We start from the raw sequence: 13,820 nt of genomic DNA on the forward strand, positions 1-13,820 counted from the left end.
CGTCTGGCGGTTCTGCCAGTTAGTGCACTAAACGTTATACTATTTAGTAGTTTAGTTTTCACAATACCAAGTTTGATGAGGCAGTATTGCTTTGTTTTAAAAATATAAGGTTTTCTTCATTTTCTGAAAAAAATATATTTTGTTTTTCATTTCCTGAACAATTACCATTTTGGAGTTAGCTGGTTACGGCCGGACAGCAGAGATATAGTGTGTAAATACAAATGTTAAGTGAAATCACAAGAAGACATGTTAATGCTATAGCTTCCAGTCAGAATGTCTGTGAAACTGTGAAACCCCACAGTAACCACATCCTCATGAAGAGACGATGCTACGTTTATATTTAAACATGTGCTCTGTGAATCTGCACTTTGAGAAAAAAAAATTCTAGTCAGAACTTTCTGACCACTCTGGTGGGTTGTCCTAATATATTTTCAAACAGATTAAGCTCACTATATCACAGAAGTTTCGGCTATCCAGCCCATACAATGTGTGACTCATTAAGGCTGGATAGCCAAAACGCCTGTGATCTTCTCTAAGGCATATGGACAATAAAAGGAAAAAGAAAATTCTGAGTGCGACCCTCTTCATTTTGTATTTATTTCTAGTTAGAAGACACAGCTTTATTAGTTTATATGATTTCATTTCTTAAAACATCATGGAACTTTCCGGCAATTTAGCAAGTAAGTTAAAGGAGTATAGTTCACCCAAAACATTACAGATTTTCTATCAATTACACACCCCATGAACCTTGAATTCATGGAGATGTTTTATTTTTTGTCGCATTCTTAAGCCAATTTGATGAGTCGGTAGAGTCTCCTTCTGAAACTCCTAATGACCGATGACCCGGTCATTAAATTATTGGCGCAGGAATGTGACAAAAACTATAAAATCTCCCTGAATTCAAGGCTTCATTGGGTGTGTAATTGATAGAAAATTAGTACTTTCGTGGGCGAACTACTCCTTTAACACTGAACCAATCAAGTAACTTCAAGCAATTTATAGGGAGTTACTGGTGTTCAAGTACAACAAAGAAAAGGGAGAAAGGAATGCTCGACACAGTGACGGACAGGGCTGGTTCTAGACCCCCTCCCACGCCCTAAAAAATGCACAATGCATGCCTTTATGCACATGCATCAAATGAGCCACACAACCTTCTAGGCATAAAACTCAATATGTCACAAAATATACAAAATATCACCATAATAAAGGTGTATTTTAAGTCAGCATACAGCGTTGCAAATTGCCCTTACTGAGCTTGCCTCAATGAACGTTAACTGCTTGCCTCAATGAAAGTTAACTAAAGCTTGCCTCAATGAAAGTTAACTAAAGCTTGCCTCAATGAAAGTTAACTAAATCAATAATGTGTTGGGTTGTAATCACACACAACAACTAAACTCATAGAACTATTAACTGCGGACCAGGAGGGGAATATTTCAGCAGTTTGTAAACTGAAGCGGTGGATGCCGTGGACCACAGTGAATTTGAACCGAGCACAACTATAGTTGTTTCAGTGCCAGCGAAGCCACACCCAGCACCAATGTGTGACGTTTAGATGGCACAAATACTATGACGCTTTTATCTTGTCTTTGCATGTCTTTATGTATGTATTTGTATTTTGTTGTTTTCTTGTGTCATGTCAAATGTGTGTACTGTTATATGTTGCATACATGGCTGTTTCTGGGTCGCAAGACAAATTTCAGTGCAAACTGACAATAAAGTATTATCGTATCGTATGGGCTGTATTGTTACATGTATTGGCTGTATTAGAGTAAACTGCTATTCCAACAGTGTTGGTAAAGCTTAAAAAAAAGTGCCTTCATTGAAAATTCCGTTAACAGTGCCCCCAACAGCCAGAACAGGTCATTTATCAGCACAGCGGAAAAGGGCTCAGATCATCCAGAGCGTTGAGAAAAAACGTTTATAACATGTTGTAAGGACCTTTACAAATACAATATATTTTGGGGAAAATAGCATAAAATGACCACTTTAAAGGTGAGAACAATGGGAGCACTCAAATGAGCAGCACAACGTGTAAGTCTTACATTTATAGCCTATAGTGGCCAGGTAAAATCTTAGACTAGCCCTAATATCAGTTTAATTTCTACTTGTTGGTGCACTGCAACCCACAATACACTGGTTGTAGAGAGACAGATATGACACAATAAGTTCAAGTTTGGTGCTGTTGTGTTTCTCCAGGCCACCAGAGGGCAGAATACTGGAGTGGAGAACATTTAGGTGGTTTATTATGACGCCCTTGGTTCCGGACACTGAAGCTGGACCGAGTGAAGAAGCAGGAGTCTACGAACTTCGAACGTTTACACCACACTGAAATCAATCCAGGAAAATAATATTCCCTGCAGGAAAAAATACTCCAAAATTGATCCAAAAGTCCCAAAACTCAGTCTAACTTGATAAAGTCTATCTGAGAGCCAAATCACCATAGTAGGCTAAATTGGTAAATTGGGTAATTAATAATAGTAAATAGTAAATTGGGTAATTAATACAAGGATTACTCAAGGATTACTTATCTTTGTTGTTGGATGAACAGACATACAAACTGAAAGTTGGTCCATTAAGGACTTTTTTTTTGCAAAAGTTGCTTCATGGACCCGTTTCAACTGACTGTGTTAAACAGTGAAATATGTCGTGTTTGTTGTGTCTTTGTACTTTGAGAAATAAACCTTGTTGGTATGAAACTGAAGTGTCTGCATGCTGCCTCGCTGTGTTGTGTTGGGTTACATGTCGCCTTTCCGACATGTCGCCTTTCCGACGTTAACTAACCCTATACCTAACCCTTTGCTGAAAACATTTTACTGAAGTCCTCCAGTAACCCTACCCTAACCCTAACCCTAACCGCACCAGATCTACAACTTCACAATGTGCTGTGAGCTTGTAGATCTGCTATTTTCACTCCTTTTGTAAAACATACAAAGTTGAAATATGGAGATATGAGGTTTCTGCCGGACAGCGACTATATCTCTGCGGTCGGGCAGAAACCAACTGCGTGACCGCAGTTGTCCAAAAAATAAAATTTCCAGGAAATGAAAAAAGAAAAGCATGTTTTTAAAACAACACACAACACTGCCTCGTCAAAGTTGGTATTGTGACTATTGTGACTGTCAGATACTATTGTCAGAATTATGAAGTCAGACGGGGAAAAAAAAGGTTTGACCGACAGATCCAATGGAGTTAAGAGGTTTAGTCAGAAGCGCTTTTTAATACTTTTCATTGGTTCAATATTTGTAAAAACCCACAGACAGACGTAAAGGGTGTTCAATAGGCTCTATGCACAGCAGCCATATTGGAAATAAATTGGGCCTCTTCTTACTTCCTTCACAGGTGTTACCAATGATATTAATGAAGGCTCTGTTCCATTCTGGCCAGGGTGCTGATATCGTGCATGTTGTTGGCTCACTAGAAACACTCCATTTTGGTTCCCAAATGGCCCCTTATGGTGGATGTGTATACTCTGAGAGTGTACAAATGGAACCAAATGGACCCAGGGTCCATTTGGTTCCATTTGTACACTCTCAGAGTTATGGGGGTTCTTAAAAATAAGACAACCACTATGCCACACTAAATGGAACAGAGCCTTAATTAGTATCATTGGTAACACCTGTGAAGGAAGTAAGGAAGGGGCCCAATTCATTGCCAATATGGCTGTTGTGCATAGAGCCTATAGCACTGATTTATTAAAAAAAATGCCCGACAGCGACTATAGAGCCTATATACTGTATTATGGAGTTGAGAGCACAGACAGCAGTCAAAGTGGACATAACACAAGGAACACATAGGTAAATGGCTATAGAACAACTTTATAGATTACTAGAGGGTTGGGGCGCTGCGCGCCCCTCCCCCCTAGCCGCTGCGCGGTGCTTTGTGTTTGTTGGTCTCTATAATATATAAAGCCATAATAGGAGATGTTCCCAATGGAGCTATGCCCAAATATGGAGTGTGTTGTCTGACCTCACTTGGGTCTCGTTGGGCGGTTATATAAAGCCATAATAGGAGATGTTCCCAATGGAGCTATGCCCAAATATGGAGTGTGTTGTCTGACCTCACTTGGGTCTCGTTGGGCGGTGGTCGGCGATGACGCTAAGGAACAACATGGCCGACTGTAATGTTGTGAGTTTGTGTTGGCCGCAATTAATTATGCTGCGAGGGGGCAGATGTGTGCTGAGCAGTATGAAGTGGCCTACAGACTGCGCGTAGTAATTCTGCACGTTGTGGCGTGTCTTGTTAGTGACATTGATATGTTGTTTTTGTGTTTAGTCCCACACAGTGGCAGGTTTTTTTGGGGGGTTTTGGGTTTAGAAATGTATAGATAGATAGATAGTTATGATAGCGTTTTAGACCACAAACAAGTGGAGAATCCTACGGTTCCCAAGGAGGCAAAAATGTTGTAATGGTGTAATGTTTGGTAATCACAAGGCAGGACGATAGATCACAGTTCTCTTGGGTTTAATCTACACAAACAGGAGACATCAACAAGTATGACTGACATGTCTGTCTGCAACTAGGCTGCACTGCACTGCCATCTACTGACCACTGGTATATTAGCTAGTCTATTCTAATGCCGTACTGTATATGTGAACTGGATTCACATCTGTACATTACACAATGCAAACACAATAGAGGAGGGAGACCACTGTATAATGCAAACAAAAAAATATAAACATACATTTTTAATGCCTTCAAACAGCTATTTTACAACTTTTTGTTTGGGCAAAATGAACAAACGATTGGCTCAAAACCTCACAGACTATACTCAGCAAACAAGAGTTTTAGACCAGCAATAAAGGTGAGAAACGCAGCCACAGGAATTAAAGCATCCATGTTGATTGTCTGTGTGATTCTCCCAGTGCTCTCAGTCACCTGCATGGAAACACACACACGCACGCACGCACGCACGCAGGCACGCACGCACGCAGGCAGGCAGGCACGCACGCACGCACGCACGCACGCACGCACGCACGCACGCACGCACACACACACACACACACACACACACACAAACACACACACACACACACACACACACACACACACACACACACACATAATGTTAGAAAAAGCATATACCAAAAGTAAAGTACTCATTATGCGGAATGTCCCATTTCACAAGGTATTATATTGTGTATAAAATATATAAAAATATTTTGAAAATGGCAGATATACAAGCAGATCTACAACTTTGGCAGATCTACAACGCTGTGAGCTTGTAGATCGTCTATTTTCAAATAGCCTAGGTATAAAATAGAGCTAAAGAGGTTAATGTGTTTTATAATGTAATAATTTATATCTGCAAAGTAGCTAACTAGAGTTTTCAAATAATTGTAGAGGAGTAAAAAGTACAATATTTGCCTCTGAGATGTAGTGGAGTAGAAGTCAAAGTATTGGAAATTGGAAATACACAAGTAAAGTAAAACTACCTCGAAATTGTATACTTAAGTACGGTACTTGAGTACACGTACTTAGTTACTTTCCACCAGTGCAGTTGTACAGCCTGTTGAGTCCTTCCATGTCATCAAAACTCAGCCTGGCGTACTGCTTGACGGGCTGGTTGTCATGGGAACCTTCCTGGTTCCTACTGTTGATGTTGTTGAAGCCGCCGTCCTCCTGGCCTAGAAAGATAACACGTCAAAAATCAATACACTGAATGATGTGTGTGTGTGTGTGTGTGTGTGTGTGTGTGTGTGTGTGTGTGTGTGTGTGTGTGTGTGTGTGTGTGTGTGTGTGTGTGTGTGTGTGTGTGTGTGTGTGTGTCGCGCGTGCGTGCATGCGTGCGTGTGTGTGTGTTTGTGTGGACATTGGAAATACTTGAGTAAAGTTCAAATAGAACTGCCTGCCTGCCTGCCTGCCTGCCTGCCTGCCTGCCTGTCTGTCTGTCTGTCTGTCTGTCTGTCTGTCTGTCTGTCTGTCTATTCCATGGTTTTGGGAGTAATGATCGTACCAGAGACGACGGTCAAGAGGTCATTGTCCCCGTCAGAGTGGCGGCGTTCGGGGTCGAAGGTCAGGGCACGGAGCAGCACACGCTGGACGCTGTTGTGGACGACACAACCGTGGCGACTCAGAGACACCGTCTGGTTGTTACCATGACGACCCAAGTACGAGTGACACCTGCAGCAAACCACCCAGAGAGAGAGAGAGAGAGAGAGAGAGAGAGAGAGAGAGAGAGAGAGAGAGAGAGAGAGAGAGAGAGAGAGAGAGAGAGAGAGAGATAGAGAGGAGGAGGAGGAGGAGGAGGACATGGGTCACAATGTGCAGCAGAACACTACAAGGATTATTTTATAACAGTTTTTATCAAACACCTTCATGTCAAGGACCCTCAAATTAATATGTATTTGGCCCCAATCTGAAAAGATTGTGTGAATTGTGTTTTCTAAACGCAATCAACAATTCGTCATCTCGCAATCATCTCATTCGTCATCAACAATTTGTCATTCTGTTTGAATGAAAAATAAAATGTTAATGAAATGTTAAGAATTATTGTTGGCTGTTTCCTTACAAAAGCCTTTTTTTGTAACTAAAGCCTTTAATTTGTTCCTCGCTGACAATAACAGATGCATTGCATATCGTTGCTGTCAGGCTCATTTTACTTTGTATCTCCGTACAAAAGTAGTGAACATAGAAGATTGACTATTTTCACTCGTTTAATTGTTTTAACCCATTGAGACCTGAAGCCGATTCTACATGTCTCCTAAATCTCAACAGTATTCTGAAAAACGTATGTTTCTATATCAGTGGTGCTCAATCTTTTTCATGTCAAGGACCCCGAAAATTATATGTATTTGGCTGCGGACCCCCATCAAAATATCTTGTTCCAGGGACCCCCCAGAAGCAAAGATTTGAGTAAAAAATGTTCGCTTTAAATATATATATATTCAAAGATTTGCACACATTTTCAAGATTTTTCAAAAATAGCAGATCTACGGCGTCGATTTTTCAGCTTTAAAATCCGTTATTCACCAATCAAGTTCTACGTCAAAGTGTCTTCATCCTCACTCACCCGTTGAGGGACTGGATGTGGAGGTAGTCCCTCTGGACGGAACGCTGGACAAAGCGGACGCAGGAGAAGCCAGAGAAAGACTGAAGAGCTCCCTGGATGATTGACCGCTCCCTGACGGCTGTCAGAACATAGTAACAGACTCACTTCAGAACAATACAAAACTGTGTGTGGAACAAAGCTTTACAAACGCTACATGCGCGTATGAAGAAGGGTGTTCAGGGGATTGATTCGCTGTGGAGAGAATTGTGTCAATATTTCCCTTTTTGAGAGTCTGATATTGTTTGTTTGATAATTATATGTTATATTATTATATTTATTTATATTTTGATAGCACAATAAAAAAGTCAAGAGATGAAAATGTAAAAAAATAATCAAAAGGTTTCAATTTAACCATGTTTTGTGTTTAAACAGCACATTTTATGATGGTACAATTTTCCATCTACTCTATGCGTCTCAGAGGTGGGCTGTGGTGGACAGGTAAAAAACCTGTCTATATACCAATAGCATCATCAGTGATGATGATGCAAGAACAATGGCTTCTATTTCAGCATGCTAACTTTCCAGGAAGAGAAAGGCTGTAGACTCTCACTGGCAGGCAGGTTTCTGCACTGATAGCCCACCAATGAGACACAGGATGAGCTGATCATAGCAATGAGCATTGGTGAGGACAAATTATATGGAAGATATGGTTGCAAATGAGTGAAGTGCCCCTTTATGCTCTGTTTTTTTTTGGGGGGGGCGGTTAGTTTAGTTTTGTTTGTGTGTTTGCTAATCAAAAGCTGGCAATATGACAGTAGGCCTACTTACTGTAGTGGTTTGCGATGACGTAAGGCACGTAGACCTTGCCGTCATGTGACTTGTCCCACATGGGATCAGTGTCCCCCTCTTTCTGTTTGTCATCAGTGGTCTCCTCTGCAACCTTGTACTCATCTTCAGTGTGCTCTGTGGACTGAGGACCTACAACAGAGAAAACCGCTTACAGTCACACTTCTGTGTCACAGCGCCAGGAAAGGAAGGATTTCGGTTATGTATTCAAGATGTAAACAAGATTTAGATTCAGTCAAATTGTTTACATGAGAAAGACATACCCTAAAACACATTTACTGGCCCACAAACACCATAGTGTACCATTTTAAGTATGCAATACCCCCTGCTGGTGCCTGGGGTATGTGTTAGTAAACTATTTGATTAATATTAAGATATGTAAGCGGTTATTATGCTTTTACACGTTTGTTTTTATACTTTTAGTTATTTTGGGGGGCTTTTCTAAGCCTTATATTTGACAGTAATAGTTGAGAGACACAGGAAATGCAGAGAGAGAATATAGGGAATGACATACAGCAGATAGTCGGGCCAGGAGGGAATCGAACCAGGGACTCGCTTATTGCACTCATGTGGTATGTGCGCTAACTATTTGACTATCAGGATGCCCTGTGTTTTTAGACTTGTATACTAGTTATTTTACTTAGCTGTGGTACTTGTATGTACTTGCAGTGATTGTCAACCATGGGGTAAATGTTAAATATGGATGATAAATATAGACGCAAACAGAAATTAACAGGTCCAAGCACAGAAAAGGAAGTGACAGACAGACAGACAGACAGACAGACAGACAGACAGACAGACAGACAGACAGACCCAACACCCGACCGACTGGCCGACCGACAGACAGCAAGAAATATATTTGTGTTTGTTGAAGAAAAGGTTTGTTACCTGCACAGGTCAAGCCAAATGTGTTGAAGGAACTATCAGACTCGAATGTTCCACACTCTCTCAGCGAAGACTCAGACCCAAGACAGACAGAGTTAGTATACCATGTAGATTGACGTGTAGCCTCATTAATCTTCTCTGTTGAAACTGCAGAGCCACAGCCTAGCTGTTTACACACTACAGCTGACGAGTTCAGGTTCCAGGCAGACCAACCACCCACTGGCCTCCACTCTTCCTCGTGTTTCATCTCCAGTCTACCAGTACAGTGACTGGTTCCTCCCATCAACCTGACATCATTAGCACCTGCATGGAGACAACAGATAAAGGAGTTCAGAAAAAAATATGATGACTAGAAAACTCTGTCAGGTCAGGTAGGTTATTGTGGGTGTTTGGATGTTTGGACCAAATTTGTAGGAGTAATATGATTTTTTGTTGTTGCAAAAATCGTCCTGCTGGTGGCGCTTATAACAGGCCGATCTGGAAAAATTGGGGCAGAGGTTCTGCCCTGGCACCAAGTGAGTGTGCGTGCACAGTTTCACTGCGATCGGGCCAACGGTGCCGGATATTAGCTGCTCGCAGACAGACAGACACACAGACGGACGGACAGACAAACAGGGTGCAAAACATAGTGTCTGCCACGCATTCGGCCTGGCGGAGACAATAATAATAATATATGACTCTAAAATGATAATACATACATACATACATACATACATACATACATACATACATACATACATACATACATACATATGCATAGTATTGTTAATAAAGGTTCATTACCTGTACATGTCAGGTCAAATGTGTAGAAGGAAGCATCAGACTCCATTGTTCCACACTCTCTCAGCGAAGACTCCGACCCAAGACAGAACGAGTTAGTCCACCATGTAGATTGTCGCGTAGCCTTATTAAACATCCTCTCTGTTGCAACGGCGGAGCCACAGCCCAGCCGTTTACACACTACAGCTGATGAGTTCAAGTTCCAGACAGACCAACCACCCACTGGTCTCCACTCTTCCTCATGTTCCATCTCCAGTCTACCAGAACAGTGAGTGGCTCCTCCCACCAACCTGACAGCATTAGGCTCTGTACAGAGACAAGAGAGTAATAAGTAAAAACTAAAGTAACATTACATTACATTAATAATCCAAAATAAGTGCAGTTTGTGTTTTACCTGAGCAGGTAAGTCCCATAACCTTGTCAGGTGAGCAGCTGTTTCTAGTTGAGCTTGAGGTTCCACAATCCAGGAGAGCAGACTCGTTGCCTTCACACTGGAACTCTTTGTTCTGCATTGGAGCCTTCACTTCTCCATAGAGCGCCCCCTGCAGGACTGAAGGAGCCCCACAGCCAAGCTCCCTACAGACGACCTTTGCGTCCTGTTGGTCAAAGTCACCTTCGCACACTGAGACCCACGACTGTTCAGACTTCACCTCCACTCTGCCTGAACACAAACTAGTCCCATTCACCAACCTCACAGACTCTGGAGAGAGAGAGAGAGAGAGAGAGAGAGAGAGAGAGAGAGAGAGAGAGAGAGAGAGAGAGAGAGAGAGAGAGAGAGAGAGAGAGAGAGAGAGAGAGATGTGTTGTAAACACATCAGAGACTGTTTTATCGTACTCCTAAATATTAAAGACAGATACTACAACATTAAGATAAGATAATAAAGGATAAGATAGGTGTTTTTGATTCCATCCTACAAATGATTAAGTCTCACTTGGGACAACCAATGATATTGGGGGGATGTCAATTCCATGTAAAGGTAGGGTAAGTGATATATATTTTTTTATATTTTATATATATTTTTGTTGAAAGGTTAAAGTACTATTCTGATAGTATTCATTGCTACAGAGCGTTTGTTCTGTCACAGGGGTCTCTCCAGCTCTTTAGTAAACAGAATATAAATACATTTTTAGGTAGGTGACAACATTTAAGCCAATCAGGAGAGAGCACCGAAAATGCAATTTCTGTTTAATAAAGAGCTGGAGAGACATGGAGAGTCCTTTTACTGAACAAACACTCTATAGCAATGAGTACTATCAGAATATAGAGCTATTTAACACGTATTTTAACAAATGAAATCACTTACTTATTACATACTTATTCAATCAAATAATACATTACTGTATGAAATCATTTTTTTATTATTGGGGTCATGTCTTGACAGTTTAGACTTGACACTTGTGCTGAAAGGCACTAACGACTTGAGATTTGACTTGAGACTGCCAAAATACTTTACAGCAGCTCTTATAACAAATGCTATTTAAAGTTAGGTGAAGGAAGCAGAATACTATCACTTAGACAAAGATCTATGCATATCATAATGTTAGAAAGTGGTTAAAAAGGGTAAGTAGAAATACAGGAGAGATGCTAAAACAGGAAGTTGTCGGAAGTTAAAAAGAGTAAGTAGAAATACAGGAGAGATGCTAAAACAGGAAGTTGTTGTAAGTTAAACTATTATATAGCATTGTTCGTATTACCTGAACACTTCACACCCAGTCTGTAGAAGGAATTACTAGACTCCTTTTGTCCACACTCCTTCAGCGAAGACTCAGTACCAACACAGGAAGATGTGATCCACCACACAGGGTCTACAGCTGTAGAATGATAACTCCTTTCTGTTGAAACAGCAGAGCCACAGTCCAGCTGTCTACACACTACAGATGATGACTTCAGGTTCCAGTGCGGCTCATCCGCTGGTCTCCACTCTCCCTGATGTTTCATCTCCAGTCTACCATTACAGCTACTGGTTCCGCCCACCAACCGGACCTCACCAGGCTCTGTACAGAGAGACGGGAGGAAGCAGGAGAAAAGGTTACATTACTTTGATTTGAAGAAAACCCTCTAGACTAAAATGTATAGTAAGGGATGGGTTTGATCCATGCCTCTGCTTTTGATATCCTCCCTCACATGTTTTATCCCTGCTTCTGTACAGTCTTAATTAAATACATGCATATCTTTAGGGGAAATGTAGACTGCCTGATATGTTTGATGTGCATGTTTGCTAATATCAAAATGTAAACATTTTATACCAATAAATGTACGTTAACCACATTAACCCTGGCGTCCCTATTTTTCACACATTTTCCAGATTTGCCAAAATGTGTACATTTTCAGCAAAAAGAAAAATAGCCTATTTACAAGCCCACTTTGATAACCACTGCTATAAACCACAGATTGTGCAGTCATACATGTACAAGTCAAGTGCCACCACTGCACTGGTAAAACTGCAAGCTAGAGTGAAGCAGTATGGGTATTGTAGTTGTAGTCATACATGTATGAGTAATACAACAGAGGCACATGGAGCTGCCACCGCTGCACTGGCCAAAGTGGACAGAATATCCTGCAGCTAGAATGAAGCATTATGGGTATTGCAGTTATTTGTTATTTGGGCCAGGGGAAAGTTCCTGCCGCAGTGCAAAGATTGACAAGTGCAGCATAGCTGGTGGTTTTTGGTTGGCATAAAGTGTTGGACATGACACATTTACAAGTTGATATTAACAGATAACGTCATTATCTACTGATGGCAACTGAACTTTAACATTTTCATATTTTGACTCTGAATCATAATTATGTAAAAAAATATATATATACATATATTTGAATTAAAAAAAGAACATGTTTTTTCTATTTTTTTCAGTCTCAACCACTTGAACCCCAGCATCCCTGATCTGGGGGTAACATTTGCCAAAAATAGCAGATCTACAAGCTCTCAAGCTTGCAAATCTGCTATTTTTGGCACATATATTTTGTGTAGAGTGGAAAAAGAGCATAAGTACAGTTGCAACTAAGGTATGTTAGTATAGAGCATGTATGTGGTCTAAATATTGTCTTACCTTGAGCATTCACCAGGTTGAGAGTATGCATGCACACCAACAGGAGACAGCTTTGTGTTATCACATGCATGGTTTCTGAATCACCCTGAACAACACAGCAGAAACTTTTTTTTACAAGGAAAGCAATCGCTCAATGAGTTCCTCAAGTCGATCTCTCCACAGCTGTCAGGGAGTGGATGATTTAGGGGAACGAACACACAGCGTCTTATATAGCAAAGATTTTGATGCATGATGAACAGACGCCAATTTGGATTGGCTGACAGAATGGAATGTGGAATTATCCATATTGCATAACACAATTAAACACAGAGAGAGAGAGAGAGAGAGAGAGTGTGTGTGTGTGTGTGTGTGTGTGTGTGTGTGTGTGTGTGTGTGTGTGTGTGTGTGTGTGTGTGTGTGTGTGTGTGTGTGTGTGTGTGTGTGTGTGTGTGTGTGTGTGTGTGTGTGTGTTTGTTGAATGACTCATGGTGTGTTGCAACTATGTAAAAAATAAAAACAAATACAACCTGGCACAACAGTGTGTGTGTGTGTGTGTGTGTGTGTGTGTGTGTGTGTGTGTGTGGTTTATGTGCAACTTTGGTATGTGGATGTTCTTATCAGAACTTTCCAGAGCAGGTGTCTTCAATGGTTTTCAGGCCAAGGACCCCTTAGCTGAGAGAGAGAGAGATGAAGCAGGGACCCCCACTACATAATGTATAGAAATGTGTTGCAGATTAAATGTTTTCATAGATTAGATAGCTTCATAGACTTGTTTGACAGCATTATCATTGTGTAGTGTTGTGATTCATGTTAATGTGTATTTTCAGACAGTTAACCACTTAAACCCTCAATACTTAGAAAACGTGTACTTGGTTTGCTCTTTTTTCCCCCTCTACAGCAGGGGTGGGCAGCATTTATTTCCAGGGGGGGGGCACACATTAGACTATTGGATTTAAACTGTTTTACAGCTGTACTTTATTACTCACATTATCAAACATGTTGCATTATATGCGTTATACATATGGACTCAATGCAGAGTGTTTCACTGTTACATTATAAACATTTAACATTTGAGTACATACAGATGGAATATGGAATGCAGGTATGTACTCAAATGGTACATATTAGGCTAATTACTAATAATTAATTGGAGACAAGTTAAATTAATTTCCTTCAAAACCAGGAACATTCTGCCTTTTAAGATGCAGATTTTTTTTTGCAGCGCAAGGCGTTGTGAGCTTGTAGATCTGCTATGTTCGGCTAATGTTCCCCTCAGATTTGTAACTCTGTA

The 13,820-nt window shown here is 40.9% G+C and overlaps 1 protein-coding gene across 2 annotated transcripts; it reads right to left on the bottom strand.

The window, feature by feature from the left end:
• Window positions 1-4,651: 4,651 nt before the first annotated feature.
• Window positions 4,652-12,709, bottom strand: LOC311047386 (scavenger receptor cysteine-rich type 1 protein M130-like). Of its 2 annotated transcripts, none has more exons than XM_084060083.1 (10): window positions 12,551-12,709; window positions 11,195-11,494; window positions 9,894-10,199; window positions 9,503-9,805; window positions 8,723-9,022; window positions 7,817-7,966; window positions 7,010-7,127; window positions 5,954-6,120; window positions 5,475-5,624; window positions 4,652-4,875 (listed from the first exon to the last, which is right to left on the bottom strand). In XM_084060083.1, the coding sequence occupies exons 1-9, from the start codon at window positions 12,618-12,620 to the stop codon at window positions 5,479-5,481; spliced, it is 1,860 nt and encodes a 619-aa protein (XP_083916209.1). In that variant the 5' UTR covers window positions 12,621-12,709; the 3' UTR covers window positions 4,652-4,875; window positions 5,475-5,478. The 2 variants fall into 2 exon arrangements, with proteins under 2 accessions (XP_083916209.1, XP_083916208.1); XM_084060082.1 differs by having other exon boundaries at window positions 5,433-5,624.
• Between the last annotated feature and the right edge of the window lie 1,111 nt (window positions 12,710-13,820).

Source organism: Gymnoscopelus microlampas, assembly GCF_963454915.1.
Source record: "Gymnoscopelus microlampas genome assembly, chromosome: 6".
NCBI lineage: Eukaryota > Metazoa > Chordata > Actinopteri > Myctophiformes > Myctophidae > Gymnoscopelus > Gymnoscopelus microlampas.